Below are 16,760 nucleotides of genomic sequence, written 5' to 3' on the forward strand. Positions count from 1 at the left end.
AGTTGATTGGGACCTTCTATTCAGACAAACTTTTGTTTCTTTGGTCTGGCACCATTCAGTCAAAAAATATCAGAAAATACAGACCAAACAACACAAGTCCGAAAGCTGATTTGATTGTAAATCTAAAAGCAAGACACTTCACAACAATTAACTTGCAGATAGTGTCCTTTTTGACTGGAAATTCAATAAATTATGTTTTTCTGTGTGCTTACAAAGACATATAGACATACAAGTGACAGACTCAGAGCACTGAATGGCCAAATGAACACAGGCATAAAGAAAGGAAAACAACAATAAGGAATAGAGAAAAAGAAAGAAAAGAGAGAGTTGTACCACAGTGTACTGTTGGTTAGGGGAGACGGAGAGGAGCTGTGGTGGGTAAGACACCGTTGAGTACTGGACAGGCTGAGCGGAGGGCTGGACAGGCCAGAGGGGCTGAGGAAGCAACAGACGAGGGAGAAGATGGGGGGAGGGGGAGAGAGGAAAATGAGTTTAGTCAAAGATGAAGAAGATGGAAGAGTCTAAAAGGAGAAGAAACATAGGCATTTAGATATTCGATAGAGCAAACTTTACTCAAACGGGTTTAATAAGGTTAGTGGCTTATTAGGGAAGGAAAAAAAAGAAAGCCGTTTAAGTTAGCTGAGCCAGTTAGGTGCCTTTGTTATGATGACTATGATAAACATAGAGCTACATTCACATAGCAGGAAACAAGGTGGCCTAAATGTACATTTTATATATATATTTTCTTATTTGGATCACTTTCATATGTGGTTTTAAAATCTGATACATATCCAATTTGTGAAACACACTTAGTCTGAACAGCCAGATTAAAATTCATGTGGATTCTATGTCAAAGAGAAGAAGAAAAGGTTGTAAGAAGACAGAAAAATGGAGAACAGCAGTGAGTGAGAGTTCAGTGATTGGATAACTAGGTAACAGACCTCAATCATTTGACACTGCACTCAGTGTTATTAATAAAATGGCTGAAGAGGAAATTAAAGGCTTAAAAATTCCATTAAAAAATCAAGGACATAAATCAAAGAATTGATGGCCAAATAAGGCATCAATATTTTATTTGAGCTGGAACACATCTCTCTCAGTTATAAGCCCAGCTGTCAGCCCCAACAACATTAAACTTTATGTGAAGCACTGCTTTTATAGCACGTGTGCCAGTTTTATATTGTAAACTGTTCAGACAAATGTCAGATATGGGTCACATTAAAAAGATAATCAACAAAAACAATGCATTTCTCGAAAAAAAAAAAATCATATTTGGGCCACTTTCACCTGCTCTGTGAACGTACTCTGATACACGTCAGCTGAGAGTCCCTGGACTATCAGACGCATTTAATTGCGGACCTCATCAAAAGTGACTGCACCCCAGAGATGATGGCGATATTGGGCTGGGACGTCAGGGCATTGATTGGAAAAACGGAACCCATTTGCCCATTGTCAGACTCAGGCGTCCACTCCGCAAGGGGTCAAATTAATTTTGCATCTTAGCATTTCATTAATGAGCCTCAAGTCCCCATCATCCTGTGTCTGGGGGTCGTCACAGCAGCGCTCGACGGGTACACCCAGCATCGAACAGATTGTAATTTCTTGCTGTGATGGCCTGTGCGAACTGCAACGGCTCCCATTTGGAAAGTGAAGTGCACTTTGCTCTTTATTCTGAGCATATATTTGCCTGCGAATCATTCACTGTGACAGGGTTGGCAACTCCTGCCCCAACGGTAGCATGGATACAGGTTTAATCTTCCCTTAATGGCAAGTGAAATACCTAGGCCAAGCAATTAATGACCCATCAGAGTCGATAAGCAGCACACAGGACAGCACTATCAGCACATTTCCCTCCCCCCCATCCATCATATCTAATTGACTTAACAAAAAACAAGCAGCCCAAGTCAATTCATTATGCTTAAAGGATAGGATAACAGTGTTCATCCGTGAAGTAAGGAAAATAACATATTACTCATGGGCTGAGAGCATGCACTTCCAATATTAACTTTACTTAGGAGACTAATGAACCTTGATGTCTTTGTCTGCGCCCTAATAGGACCTTGGTGGGGATATTTAAAGAAAAGAATTTAACACCACCTAAGCTAGGATGCACGTGAGGCACTGAGACCCAGTGGGCCCAATCCCATTTCACCCCTTGGCCCTTCCCCATGTTTTGCATGTGCATCTAGGGGAAGGGTGTCCCAATTCTTGTTAGGATGGCGGGGTAGATGGAAGATTTAGGGTTACATGGCCCTTCAAAAAATGGAGATTTTTGGCACACTTTAAACAGAGGGCTTTGAGAATCACTGGCCTCCCATTTACCACCATCCAATAATTTATTAGATTTTTTATTATTTTGACTTTTTCAATTTTGAAAAAATTCCAGCAGAATGTACCCTGAGTTTCTGGACCTACCTGAGGGATGACATGATTGCTGGACTGATGCTGGTGGGGGCCAGGAGGTGGAGGAGGAGGTGGAGGAGGTGGTAAAGGCTGCTGTGACCTGGGAGCCTGAGGAGCAACGGTGGGGTTGTAGACCACAGCACTGCCATCCGGGTTCATAAAAGGCTGACCTACAAATAGAAATGAAATGCTTGCAAGAACAATCCAGACATCTGGCATCATCACTTTTATACAGTATTACTGTGCATTAAAAGTCAATACACTAAAATAATATTGATATTCATCTGACAAGACAAATTATCTGATGGACTTTTGAAGACCATAAAAAAACATCAATAAGTTGTTAAGTTATTCTAATAAAAAATGCAAGAACATCATTCATTGTCCTAATTAACTTATAAAATTTATGTAGATAATATAACATTTTTACGTATTTTCTGCAGTTACCTGTGGCATTAATGTTAGAATCTGTTTGCATTCAGCCACAAGAACCTTAACAATAAGGTCAAATTCTGAAGTTCTGGTTAGTTCTATCAGTCTAATTCATCCACACAGTAAAGATGTAACTGATTTGTAACTGTAGAGAGCAAAGTTTTATCATGTTAAGCAGGGTAGAATTAGGCTCATGTATTGTTGCTTAAGTGTGATTTATTCTACTCACCATTGGTTTTCTTTGTATATACAGTACAGGCTATACGAACATTTTAACACCTGTGTCAGCAACCAGCAACAACAGGTGTCCACAAATATTTGCCCATACAGTGCATATTTATTATGCCATCAAATCTAATCTAATTGACGTTTTTGTTGCAGAGAATGCAAACTAACATCCTGAAGGCAGGTTCAGTTTAAAATTTGCTTCAGGTGATGTATTAGCTCATAAACGACTTGCTTTTACTAACTCTACTGATTCTGACTTCTACCCCATGGCTGAGCATCTTGCTCAAGGATACATAAACACTGACAGTAGCTGTCAGTAGAAATCTAAGCAGGAAAGACCTTTTGAATCATCCGCCCAAAAGCTTTAGGCTTTGGCATTTTGCATACTGATACATTGTGAAGCTATGACTTACTTTCAAGCTAATAAGCAAATCATTGCATTTATGATTTGTGAATCCACTGGAAGCTATCTGTAAAGGTGGATTATAATGAATATTTGATAAACCAAGGATGGGCCACTTTTTAAATGTGACTGAACACTTGTGAAAACGTGATAAGCCGAGATGAATTCGAGGCAGAAGTTCAACCTCCACCTTAGCCGTCCAACGACCCTGAAATGGGCCTCCTTGAGGTCTGAACGTCTACTTTTCGACGTGAATTCCTCTACAGTAAGGGGGAAATTTTTTCCCATTTGCCAACCGCTTCAAAAAGGTCAATAAGCAATTACACACCCGGGCTCCTTCTCGAAAATATATTAGCAGCGGCAATATAGCGTCTTATCAGCCGCATGCATATTTAAAGACTAGAGACAGGAGCGAACAAAGTAAATAGGAATATTTTATACATCAGAGGCAATGCTACATGTCCACCCCCTCCTCCTTTTGAAAGGCAGAGTACAGCTTCATTATACGTCTCTCTGAGACACTTTGGGGAGTTTGTTTGGACCGATGTAGGATTTATTGATCGTGGTAGACAGTCGCCCATTTTCAAAGATCTGTCTGGCTGTGGGTGAGGAGGGGAAATATTTAAATGGCACATGAGCTGCATCATTAGACAAGACTTTACAGGCAATTTCGCTTCTGTGTTTCAGTGTTTACTTTACATTTCAGGGACGAGCAATAGTAGAAAAAATGCTTCAAATTAAGAGAAAAACCTTAAATTATGCAGCTTTGGGACTTTCGAAACAGTATTACATCCTTACAAAAAAAATCCCAGTGTTTACCTCACTTCAATACCCCCAAAAAAACACAACACTCCCCCCGGAGACTGTTTTCTCACTGTTTTCACTTTGTTGACTCTTTCTTGTTTAGGCTCTTGTATCACGCTGAGCAGTGATACAAGAGTAGCATAAGAGTAGGGCGTAGGGCACATGGGAGCTGGTTATGTCAATATGTAAGTAGGGTTAGTGTAGGATTTAGTATATTAAACATTAAGCAGAAGACACAAACAGACGCCAACCCACAGACTCATTTACTCACTCTCTGGCTAAGATGCTAAAATTAGCATGAGATCATGCTAACATTAGCATGAAAAGAAGTACCAACCACTGTGAGTACCAACCTGTGTGCGAGTTGACCAGGATACTTCCAGGCGGTATCCCCGCCGCTTCCAGGGGAAGCAAATAGTAGCTAGCGTTAGCCGTGGTCACCGGGGGCCCGCTTCTGCCCCCCTCATAGGACACACTGCTACTAGTGCTGACAGCAGGGTAGGCCAAAGGCGCGGCGTGGGCCGGCTGGGTTAGGGCCGGGGCAGGAGGAGGGGGAGGCTGGGAGCGAGAGAGCGAGCCCGTGGATGAACCTACACTACTAGAAGAGTCAGAACCTAGGGAAGAAAGGAAGGGAGCAAGGAGAGGAGCCTTAACCGACAGATACAGAAGAAGAAGAACTGTGAAGATCATGCTAGAAGAAGCTGTGGTGGTGGTGTTTAAAAGATACATAGCATTTATGGCCTAAAGAATTAATTGGAGATTTTTGCAGTCTATTTTGAATGGATTAATGCTTTACTTTTTCTTAAGATTAGTGTGTTTGTGTGTGTGAGTGTGTGTATATGAGATCTGCAGATGTACAGAATCAGTGTATTATTATAAATGCTCAGGAACTGCACTATTTTAGCTGGGCCAGATGAAGTTCCAAACATGTGCAATGCATTTCCTAGTCTAATTACCTCAGGGACCAAAGCAATAAAAAAGATAATGGTTTTATTAGCACTGAATGACAAGTTAATTAATTTCTTCATTAATTTCTTGTGGTTAATTTGGCAATTCATTTTGTTTTTGCTATTAAAAAAAAAGCTTCATTTTCATACTTCAGGTACAGAAAATAAAATGTCACACACATTGTGCTAATGTGTTGTGTAAGTAATTTTATTTCTATTTTATGGTCAAATTAGGAAGGCTAGAAATTATATTTTTGGCCAAAACTATTTTTTTATCAATTTGTTTACCACTGAATAAAGGCATTTTAAAGGAAAGAGCAATAACAAAACTAAAATTGTTAAGACTTTGTTATTTAAGTCACCTTTACCTCAGCACTGCTACTCTAATCATAAATGTACTTCAGCACAGCCATTCTAATCATTAAATGTACCTTATCAGAGCTTTTTGTAGTCATATATTTACCTTAGCAGTGCTAATTGAGTCACATGTAACTGAAATTTACAGAGAAAGAAAGGTAGCCAATCCTTTGGTGAAAACAACCGCTATGGCCAAGTTGCTTTAGCTAATGTTACTATGCTAGTCCTGTGTAGCTTGTATGTTTTAGCTGGAAAAACAGCTAGTTCATGAAGGCAGAGATTTACTCAGCAAACTGAGTGAACTGATACCAAGTGCGATAAGTGATGAATACTTCACATTTCATTCCATTTAAGGAACTAAAATTTATGTGAGCAAAAATGAACTTAAACCTGCTGTTTGCTGGCTGTTTGCCAGGTGCCTATAAGCTCTTTTGCCTTACCCCCAACTTGATTAGCGAATACACTGAATACAATGCTGAAGAAAATACTAACATTAGAGGAAACTCTTAAATATGATTTTAAATAAATTAATCATTGTTTGGTATAAATTATTCTGTCTTTTCACTTATGTCCCAAACAAAGAAAGTGTTTTTTTTGCAATTATCAAATAAATAATTTTGGTTGACAGGAAGCAATAATGACTAAATGGAGTCTTTGCTCCAATGATAGATCTAAAATCACCAATGAATTCTCAGGAGTGGTTACAGACAGGTAAAAAAAAAAAAAAAAGCAAAAGTACAGCATTAGTTGGTGAAGAGAATGAGAAAAGCAAGAAAAGCATGCACTAAAACCTTAATCGTGTTGAATAAAATGCATACTAATGTGTATGAAGACATGCTGAGAAGAAAAGGACAGTGAAGTTGGTGTTCTTTGGACAAAAAGAGAAGTCAAGTCATCTTGTGTTGCCCTGTGTTTAAGCAAATTTCAAAATGACAGAAAAGGGAAAGAAAAAAAAAAGATTGATATTTCTCTGCATGTTTCTCAGGTCAGCGGGTGAAGCATTTCTGGACCTCCACCCTCCACCTGCCCTTAAGTGCATGTCTGACTCGCACAGGGATGTAATGGCAGGCAGATAGCTTGCTGGCTGGTTGGTTGGCTGGTTGGTTGTCTGAAACAGGCGAAACTCACCAGTCTTTGAGAGGCGTCCCACGCTCTTGCTGCTGCTGGAGCTGTCCCCGCGGATCAGTACCGAGATGCCGCTGAAGCTGCTGGCCTTGGTCATGGCGGGCTTGAGGTTGCGGTTGGAGCTGTCTGAGTCAGTGCTGCTCCAGGGCCGCGGTTCTGAATACTTGGGCTCGTTCTCAGAACTGCTTTGGCGGCTATTCCCTGATCGGCCGTCTTTCAACCTGCAGAAAAATAACGTATATATAAATAAACACAACCTCAATGTGAATAAACTACAGAATGCAACGATCTGCAAATATCAAAGAACCATTTACCATTCAGAATAGCTCATTTAGAACCTAATGGCAGCAATGGACTTTTTTATTTTAGAAGATATGTTGGGCAGAAGTTAATCAATGTGGGGTAAAAAGTCGAAAAGCTGTTTTTGTAAAATATTGCTAGTAGATATTCCACCAGTAGGGCTAAAACGATTAGTTGATATGATCGACAATGTCAATTATTTAAATTTGCGACTACAAATTTCATTGTCGACTATTAATTTGTAACTATACCCCATTACACAAAGTTTACACCCAACTTAGATTGTGTCTGCAAAAGGGCCCAAACACAACAGATTACATATTTACTTTTATTTACTTTAATATCAGTAGTTTCCACATTTAAACAACATCTAGAGATTTAAGTGGCTTTTAAATCTTGTTAAGCTGTTTCTATCGTTTTTAGAATATTAAAAAAATACATATATCGCAATATTCTATTGAGCAATACTGTTTAGATTTACTAAAACACAGTATTAATATATTTTTTCCTCTTTCTTCTTTTAAATTCTTTTCCCTTTTTCTCACCTATTTCAAAGGTCAATAACCCAACCTGCTCATTAGAACCTCCCCCCATCAATAGGAATGCTCACAACATAAGGAAGGTAAAAAAATAAAGCTTGCCTCCTCCGATACATGTGAAGCCAGACTACACCTCTTTTCCAACTGCATCACTAAATCACAGCAAACGCATTTGAAGGAAAGCGCAGCATCACAGCTCTAAAACATCAGCTAACACACACCTGCACTGAACACCATCACATTAGGAGTAGTTAGGGGAGAGAGAGCAAGGCCAATAGTGCTCTCTCAGACACTGGCTGCTGATGGCAAGCAGCATGACCCGGTATTTGAACCAGAGATCCTTGGATTCTCGGATCATAGTGGCAGAGCCCAACAGTACTGATTTTTAATGCTTAGCTTTTAATCTTTTTAAAGATTGGTGCCAGAATTGGTTTGTCTAGTGCTTTGTTTAAACCCCACCCAATAGATTAGATGTTGTATTCTGTAGTCAGATCACACTGTTTAGATTTAAACTATATAATATTGGATAGTGTGTTTTTTTTACACTATGAAAGTTCTCCTAACATTTAATTAAAACAAATCGCAATACATTACCTTGCTTACAGTATAGCTACTGTATATAATATTATCAGAAGATTCTGAGAATCTGTGGAAATCCCTGTGCACTGTCTCAACTTTATGGTATTGATGAAAAAAAAGTGTCCCAACGTTTTTGGGTTGTATGTAGTTGTATATAAAAAGAACAAGTGCAATTTAAATTTTAGACAGGGTGGTCAGAATTACGACTCCAAAAACTGAAGCGAAGCAAGAAGTACCTAAAAATTTGCCGCCTCTGCTGAGTGCTGTTACAAGCATCATCCTCCTGGATCCTGCAAAATATCAGAAAGGCAGACTTAATTTCCCCAGAGTTACCCCAGGACATATTACACCTGCTGAAGTAAGCAGGAAAGAGGTAGCAGAAATGTTCACGCCACACAGATTCACACATCCTGCTTTTTTATGCTTTCTTTTTACAGCCAATTCCACTATTACAGTATTCATATCCTTCCAATATATCCACAGCACCCCCACTTACCTTTTATCAAGAGGAAAAGCATCCAAACCCTGCAACAGATTCCAAAGTGAGTTATTATCGTTAGGATCAAACCGTGTATTGTAGAAACGGCTTTTTGAAACATAATATACATTCATACAGTTTACCAATAATCTATAAAAATGATTACAAAGCTCACATCAGCGAATATTCTGTCTCTTGCCCGCTGATACTCCTCTTCTCGCTCTTCTATTGATTTACTCCTCCTGTCTTCTTTCAACCTCATTCTCATCTGTAACACAAACACAAATGCTCACTCTGAAAAAACTGCGGCAGATCCTTTAAAACACTGAACAAAAAAGCTTTTACAGTATTTTACTCCGTCTGTTAAAAAGGAGCTGTTATTTTCTAATGATTGCAACATTTTACTGCTTAAAGCCCACAATCTTTTTATTAGAGATGCTTCACTAGGGAGCAGCGTTAAGCTTTCTTAAGATAACTTTCATAGAAAGGAGACTGCGATGATGTACAACAGAAAGACAGAGAAAGACACAGGATATCTTTTTGACCAGTAACTATCAAGCTGTATAATTCCTAGACCTTCTGTATAAAGAATAAATTACAAATTGATTTGAACATTAGAATAATTATATATGTGCAACATGACTTTTCTACCATCTTCTACAGTCAGTGGTATTTTATTTTTTAAAGAAAACTAACACACTAACACACAGCATTTACTCTTTCCAAGGTGGAATTTACAAAAAACTGGTGTTTGTTTCTACCATTAAAGCTCTCATTTAAACACATTACAATATTCTAATTTTAAAAGCATCAAAACTACTCTATTATAATACTGTAAAAAAATAAAAAATAGTCTAGTCTAAATCTAATCAACCAGGCCTAAACTACACTACACTATACAGTATTAGTGTTTCCCTTCCAAAAATACAAAAAAAGAACTACCTGCACTTAAAAAAATGAATCATGATCTAAATTATGATTAATCACAGAATCTATAGTGAACCCATGAAGTAACAAAGTAACATTTACATTTTGGTTAAATCCGTGATCTGGATCTTTTTGACGTGATTCTGATCTTTTGGAAGTTATGTGATTGCCCAGATTTCTAAACACATGATCGAATCGAGGAGATCCCTAGTAAAAAATCCCTAGTAAATAAATTAAACAAATAATAATAAAGGATAAAAGTTCTGTTACATTTTTAGTTCATTTATTTAAGAAAAGACGCATATTTAAATGGTGATCATTTATACAGCCATTTAGTATTTGTTATTTTGTGATAAAAATGGTAATTTTTAATCATGTTGTTATACTAATAATTTAAAATTAATTTTAAAAACCTTAAAGGACGAGTTGGATAGGTTTTTTTTTTTACTGCATTGCCAACGTATCAGATCAGAACTTGGTAGACAATAATTATCAAATGACTTGGGCAAAAAATCTGATCAGGACATCCCTGTTTATACTTCTAATCTTTATACAGTAATTATTACTGTATAACTCTGGCAAAATGCATACAGTTATGAAGTTATATCTTAAGCCACTTACCATGTTGTCATCTTTGTCTATGCTGGAGTTGTCCCTTTTTAGGATGTATCGCTTCTGGAAATCATCGGTCTTGTCATCTTTAATGTGTTCGGAAAACTTCTGATCTGGTCTGTGCATCCAAAAGAAAAAGAAAAAAAAACACAGCAGAAAGAACAGCAGAATGTGAGTTCTTGTTAAAGCAGATATTTACTCCCTCTCTCCCCGACTTTACGAGCACAACATCGCCTCAGGCCAACGATGCTGCAATTGCACATAATTAGGTTTCTACCCCAAAAACTCATTTTAAAAGGGAGATACAGATTCTAGCAGCAGTCATTTCAGCAGTGTGAGCCATGTAAAACCCAAGCTAACTGAGATTAAAACTGCAGGAGGGAGATCACTCACATTCTCGTATTGCTAGTTTTGTTGATGATTACACATTTCCCGGTTTGGTCGACGTTGTGGTCTAAGCCGAAGTAGGCCGCTACTCTGTGCAGGAGCATTCTGTGGTAGGAGGTCATGGGGGGGAACTTTCTCCTCTGGCTTCTGGAACAGGGAAAAAACAAAACAAACAAGAGATGATTAATATTTCAGAAGCTATCATCAGTTTAGATGTCCTGAGAACAAAACAGATCACACACACGTGCAGAATAAGTTTGTCTATTGGCTTATTATACTGTATATACTAGTGCATTTAAAAAAATCTGAACATCACTGAAAAGTTAATTTATTTCAGTAGGCCAGTTTAAAAAGTTAAACTCAGATATTTGTATAGATGTATTACACAAAGAGTGATCTATTTTTAGCACTTGTTTATTTTATTGTTGATGACCATGTCTTACAGCCAATGAAAACCCAAAAATCAGAGTCTCAAAAAATTGGAACATTATATAAGACCTATTGGTACTTTTGGCAGTGTGTCAATCCTGCTGGAAAATGAAATCCGCATCTCAATAAAAGTTGTCAGCAGAGGGAAGCATGAAGTGCTGTAAGATTTTCCAGGAAAACACTGCACTGACTTTGAACTTGATATTACACAGTGTACCAACACCAGCAGATGACCTGTCTCTCCAAACCATCACTGATTGGTGGAAACTTCACACTAGACCTCAAGCAGCTTGAACTGTGTGTCTCTCCACTCTTCCTCAAGACTCTGGTGCCTTGATTTCCAAATAAAATACAAAATTTACTGATGGTCAGTGATGGTTTGGAGAGTCATGTCATCTGCTGGTGTTGATCCACTGTGTTAAATCAAGTCTAAAGTCAGTGCAGTGTTTTCCCAGAAAATCTTACAGCACTTCATGCTTCCCTCTGCTGAGAACTTTTATGTCAACTTTTAAATTTATTAGCTCAGTTAAAAACTAGCATTATAATACATACAAATAGCACATTAAAATTATCTTCTCATGGAGTCTAGTATTATATGTATTTTGAATTATACACCTTATTTGGTCAATCAGTGCTTAGCTGAATTGAACACATCCACGGGGGGTGGATGGCTGGGGGTGTTTAGAGGAAATCTGGAACTAAACTAATATTCTTGATTATCATCAAGTCAAATCAATTAATCAAATCATTAAGTGAACACAATATTAAGGTAATCTTTAACTCACTCATTGTTGCTAATGAAGTCCAGGATGTCCTGTTCCAACTTCAGCAGCATCATTCTGTCTCTAAACAAACAGTGAACATTTTCAACATTTTCACATTTAGTCCTGAGCTTGGTGTATTTGGAAAAGCCTGTGTAAATGTTTTACATAATCTCAAAAAAAAAACTGAATAGGTTCTCAACAGACTACAAACCTGGGGTTGTTTTTCAAAGTGTTGACCAAGAACTCGTGCAGATCAATGCCAGTGGAGTCTGTGTATTCTTGACTGGAATCTTGAGAAGGAAAGAAAAGAGCTTACACATCACCTCGTCTTGAGCGTGCAATTCTTATTTCCATATATATCCAATACAACAAAATTGCATCATCACACTTATGGAAAGCAGGCAGGAAGGGCACACACCTCTTGACAGCATCTTGCGGGGCATTTTCTCCAGTATCTCCAACCTGTCACCGCTTTTGTCTCGCTCATCTTCATTTTTACTGGCTGGAGCATCTTCTTTGTCAAATGACTGGGAGAGCTTGATCTGAATTTCATCCTGCAGAAAAATAAAAATGCACTTACGGTACAATTCAGACATGCGTTTCTATTGGACAATAAAAAATAATCAATAATCATTTTATCTTTATCATTTGTCATTTGTTGGTAAACTACACAAGCATTTAAATTTCCACACAACAAAGAATAAAAAAAAATAAATAAAAACTTTCCACTGAAACTTTATGTGTCTGTCAATTTAGTATCCACTAAACTAGAAACCAATAAAGTCCTTAAACTGCACTCCGTTACTTCAGCAGTTTCTTACCTCACCTGGCACATGATGGTTCATTAACACTAAAATGTGGTTGAAATAATGTCAGTTCTGGTATCAATAAAAAAAAAAAATAATAATGATAATATTAAATAGTTGTAAAAAGATTAACAAAACACTTGAAACTAAATCAACACTAAAATACTAACCTAAAAAACAATGTAATATTTTTGTTTAATAAATATAAGTTTTGATTATTTTATTAGCAATATACAATTTTTAAATCATGAAACCGCTTTAAATAACTACGTTTCTGTGTGGTGCCGTCTCCTTTCAGAATGTCAGAAAAAAAGTTTGGTATATATATATTTTTTTACAGGACTTGGTTATGCTCTATTTTGGCTTGCTAGTTCTCTCTGGTTAAAATTCTGTGTTTTATTGGTGTTATGAGCATGAATAAGCTAACAAATAAAAGTTATCCCAGATGTTCACAGTAGTACTTGTATCAGCCCCAGTAGCAGCACTGCAGTTGCACAGGTATCAGACAAAGTCATAAAAGCTTCTAAGAAAATCTACCAGACATCAAACAGTTTTTAATTCATATATTTGGCTTTGCATGATGATTGCATCCCATATTTTATTCCTGCCTCACTTACAAATACTACTGCTTTTAATTTAAAAGTAAAAAGGTTAAGGACTTCTGCTTCAAATACATTAAAAAGAGATATGTTGATTCATTTTTTGTTTTAATAAAAAAATATTTCAACCTTATGATGATGCTGATTTAGCATTATCAGTAGAATTTAGCATTTTTCCAGGAAAACTGCAGAAATACATGTCTGCAAAGGAAGGAGATGCGAAAGAACTGGCCTTAAACATAGACTGCTCAAAGACTTCGCTTCAGAACGCGAGTCTTTGGTTCAGCGTCTCCGGCAACAGATTATATTTTATGCTGTGGGCTTTGAGCTCCCCTGCCACTCGCAATGTGGCAAAGCCCGGGCACCCTGAGGGGAAGCTTTTGGTTTAAGTCTTTTCTTTTTTCCTGCAGGCTCAACGGCGTCCTTGTGCCTTCGCCCCCCTCCGGAGCGGCCGACAGCGAGCCCCTTCCCTCCCCTTCCCGCTTTCCTTTGATTAACAACGCGCTAAAGAAAGGAGTCCGTTTCACTTTTCAGAACCGGCACAAAAGTAAAACAAAGTAGAGCGGCTGCGCGACATGACGCTGAGGGAACCGCGGAGTGTTTCTGAAAGGGGCTTCTTCGTGGGGCAAAAGCGAGCTGTAATGTTTACACTGAGAATAGGGGGAACTGTGTTCTGCCCTTGCGGAAAAATAGCAGATCTACAGGAGCTGAGGCCAGCCAGCACTGACGTACAGGCCCCCACAGAGGCTTTAGCGAGGAGCATTCGAATGTCTTATTGAGTCAGTCAAGTCGCTCATTAATTATTCAACGTAAATCCGACACAGTAATAAAAATTTATATTGTTATTAACGGCGTTCATGATGTTTAGGAAAAAGCTTTGACTTCTGTCACGGTGAATTTGGAAAGCAGTCCGTAACATCATTTCCCCATTAATCCCTATCTATCTACCTACTTTTTATACTTGCCTGTATATATAAACACATATTTATTCCACTCAATTGCACCACTTCCTTATTTGTGTAATATCTGTAGATCATACATTCATTGTACCTCACCATTTTTATTTGCACATCCCTTTTTGGCTTATTTATATATATAATATATATATATATGTTTGCTTCTTTGCACTTTGAGGCTATCTGCATTTCATTGGCTTGTACTTGTACTCTTGTACAAAAAAAAAACTTAATCTACTCTAATCTTATTACATTTTGGGAACATACAGAAAGTAATAGAACTTAAATAGGAGAACATGCTAACAAAGGGCTAAACACTTTAAGTACTGCTCATAAAAAATTAGATTTGGACAATAATTCACTATCAATATCAATATTTGTGGATCTAATCATATCATTATAGTGGAGTCCTATTGGATCAACCAAAATAATAAATGTTTTATATGCATTTGGGCCATTTTATCCTGCCTTAAAAAAGGACAAAAAAAGAACCACAATCCACTAAATGTTTCTTGCTGACTCAACCACTCAGACTTCTGATATTTTGCTCAATCAACCTGATAAGTATAATTTTATACAATGTAGAAATGCAACAATATTTTTAAAACAGTCTTGATATTAAATTGAACTTTACTTTTCCATAAAAAAAAACACTGAAAGGAAGGTTAAACACTTCCATGCACAACATCACATCCTAAGTGATAGAAACCATCTCAGATTAAGCATCTGCAATCAATCACACATCAATTTCAGGACTAAAACATCACATGATGGGCTCAAAGACAACGTGCATTCACTATCTGAGGTGAGCCTGTCAGTTTTACCAAGTGAGCTGGAATGGGTCACTTTTAGGCGGCCCTGAGAAAAGCTTTACCTGATGTTCTGGAAGCAGTTCAGAGGTAATTGGGGGAGGAGAGGGTTCTTCACAAATGGCCAGGCTCCGAACTAACTTTAACTTTGCGTTAGACTGGGGGAGAGTAGTGAGGGTTAAAGAGAGAGATCAGGATGTACACATAAACCACCACAGGTTGAGTTGCATTTCCACCAAACAGAAGTGCATGAACTTGATGCAAACTCAAGAGAAGGGGGAAATTAATGGTGGATGAAAAAAAAAAAAAAAAAAAAAAAACCAAGTCAGAAATCCCATGCAAGCTTCAAACACACGAGACTAAACCCAAAAAATAAATAAATGGGTTGATTTTCAGAGCTCAAGGCTTGGTAAGAATTAGCCTGGTACAACACCATGCCTACACAGTTGGGTTAGGAGTAGCCACTTATTTGGTTCTTGAGCGTTTGAAAATCATGCAGGCAAATAAATGAATGAGATATTTCGCAATATACCCAAACTCCCAGTCACATACAGGCACATACAGCAGTTATTGAAAAAGAAAAAGTAGAAATGAATGACTCAATGTTGATTTAAAAAAATGAAATAAAAATGAACGAAAGCTGACTGGCAGAACACCACGTCAAGAGAGCATGCCTCTTGCCACTGTACCTTGGGCCTTTTGGCGCCTTGTCCAGGTATTTGCCGCTGTACGGTAGGCAACGAGACAAAATGGAGCACATGGATTACATTACTGCATCACCCATCAGGTCACATGAACAACAAAGTACAAGAACACCGCCCTGAATGAGATGCTTCACAGACAAACCAAAAGGGTACATGATTGTCTGCCCTAAACCATCCATTACAAGAAATATAGATACACCATCTACATTTTCAGGACTAATGGATGGTTTGCAGGGGAATAATCCATGTCTCCTTTCTTCTTTTTCTTCTTAGGAATGAAAATAGAAGATATGCTACACGGCAAACGTCATCAAACCCTTTCGTCCTTCCTTCAACTGCATTACAGCCGATACCACGCTGAAAACGGTTAGCATCGTGCATCATGCTTATATTAAAACTCTGGGTCATATTAAAGCTCTGGGTTTTCAATATGAGAAAAACTAATGGGGTTTTTAGTTTTAAAACATGCTGTTGTAGCCTGCTGTAAATTTCAAAGGTTTAAAGCTTGTGGCTACATTCGTAATTAATGTTCTTATATGATGAACCTCATATTTAAGAAAAACATTAAGGGTTCTGGAGCTCCACTGCTGTTTTTTTATGGTCTTCCCTGCTCACGAAACAACTGATCTAACTAGTCAGATCCCAGTTTCCCAAAAGCATCTTAGTGCTAAGTTTTTATTAACTGGTAGAGAGTATTCAGTGTTAGTCATATTTGTGCTAGAATACTTTTGGGAAACTAAGCCAAGCTCATTAGCAGCATATTATTATTGAGCTAACATGGGTGTGTTAATGCAGGAAAAGCACTACAATGTGCTGGGCACAGAAATGTATATATTTACATTTTATATTTAAAGGATTTTGCTGACACTTTTATCCAAAGTGCTCTGTGCTCTTACAAGGTTATTCCTATTACAGAGGTGGACCAATTTAGTATTAATTGTCTTGCCAAAGGACTCTTATTGGTGTAGCGCAGCACAGACACCCAGACCAGGAACTGAACCCTAGTCTCCTACATGAGGTGGTAGCTCACTAGCAGGTAGTGGTGTTATCCACTGTGCCACACCAACCATTTGTGTCAGTGAGTTATGACTAATCTGTAAAATACAGCATACAAAGCTACATTACAAAATGCGAGTCAATTTTTTTTAGAGAAACATTAAAAAAAAAATACG

At 37.8% G+C, this 16,760-nt stretch overlaps 1 protein-coding gene across 9 annotated transcripts in view; it reads right to left on the minus strand.

Moving 5' to 3' along the window:
* LOC103033833 (R3H domain-containing protein 1) overlaps positions 1 to 16,760 on the minus strand; it is a 73,570-nt gene that overhangs the window by 25,016 nt on the left and 31,794 nt on the right. For 4 of the 9 annotated variants that reach the window (XM_022667912.2, XM_007250596.4, XM_007250597.4 and 1 more), the window contains 14 exons: positions 15,574 to 15,609; positions 14,950 to 15,042; positions 12,133 to 12,268; positions 11,926 to 12,004; positions 11,736 to 11,795; positions 10,528 to 10,668; positions 10,144 to 10,252; positions 8,771 to 8,863; positions 8,614 to 8,642; positions 8,354 to 8,407; positions 6,703 to 6,920; positions 4,624 to 4,884; positions 2,416 to 2,573; positions 334 to 435 (listed from right to left, as the gene is read on the minus strand). In XM_022667912.2, coding sequence (XP_022523633.1) covers positions 334 to 435; positions 2,416 to 2,573; positions 4,624 to 4,884; positions 6,703 to 6,920; positions 8,354 to 8,407; positions 8,614 to 8,642; positions 8,771 to 8,863; positions 10,144 to 10,252; positions 10,528 to 10,668; positions 11,736 to 11,795; positions 11,926 to 12,004; positions 12,133 to 12,268; positions 14,950 to 15,042; positions 15,574 to 15,609 — 1,569 coding nt within the window. The remainder of the gene's footprint in view (positions 1 to 333; positions 436 to 2,415; positions 2,574 to 4,623; positions 4,885 to 6,702; positions 6,921 to 8,353; positions 8,408 to 8,613; positions 8,643 to 8,770; positions 8,864 to 10,143; positions 10,253 to 10,527; positions 10,669 to 11,735; positions 11,796 to 11,925; positions 12,005 to 12,132; positions 12,269 to 14,949; positions 15,043 to 15,573; positions 15,610 to 16,760) is intronic. The other 5 variants (XM_022667916.2, XM_022667914.2, XM_022667915.2 and 2 more) reach the window with 5 other exon arrangements.

Source organism: Astyanax mexicanus, chromosome 11 (genome assembly GCF_023375975.1).
Source record: "Astyanax mexicanus isolate ESR-SI-001 chromosome 11, AstMex3_surface, whole genome shotgun sequence".
Taxonomy (NCBI): Eukaryota; Metazoa; Chordata; class Actinopteri; order Characiformes; family Acestrorhamphidae; genus Astyanax; species Astyanax mexicanus.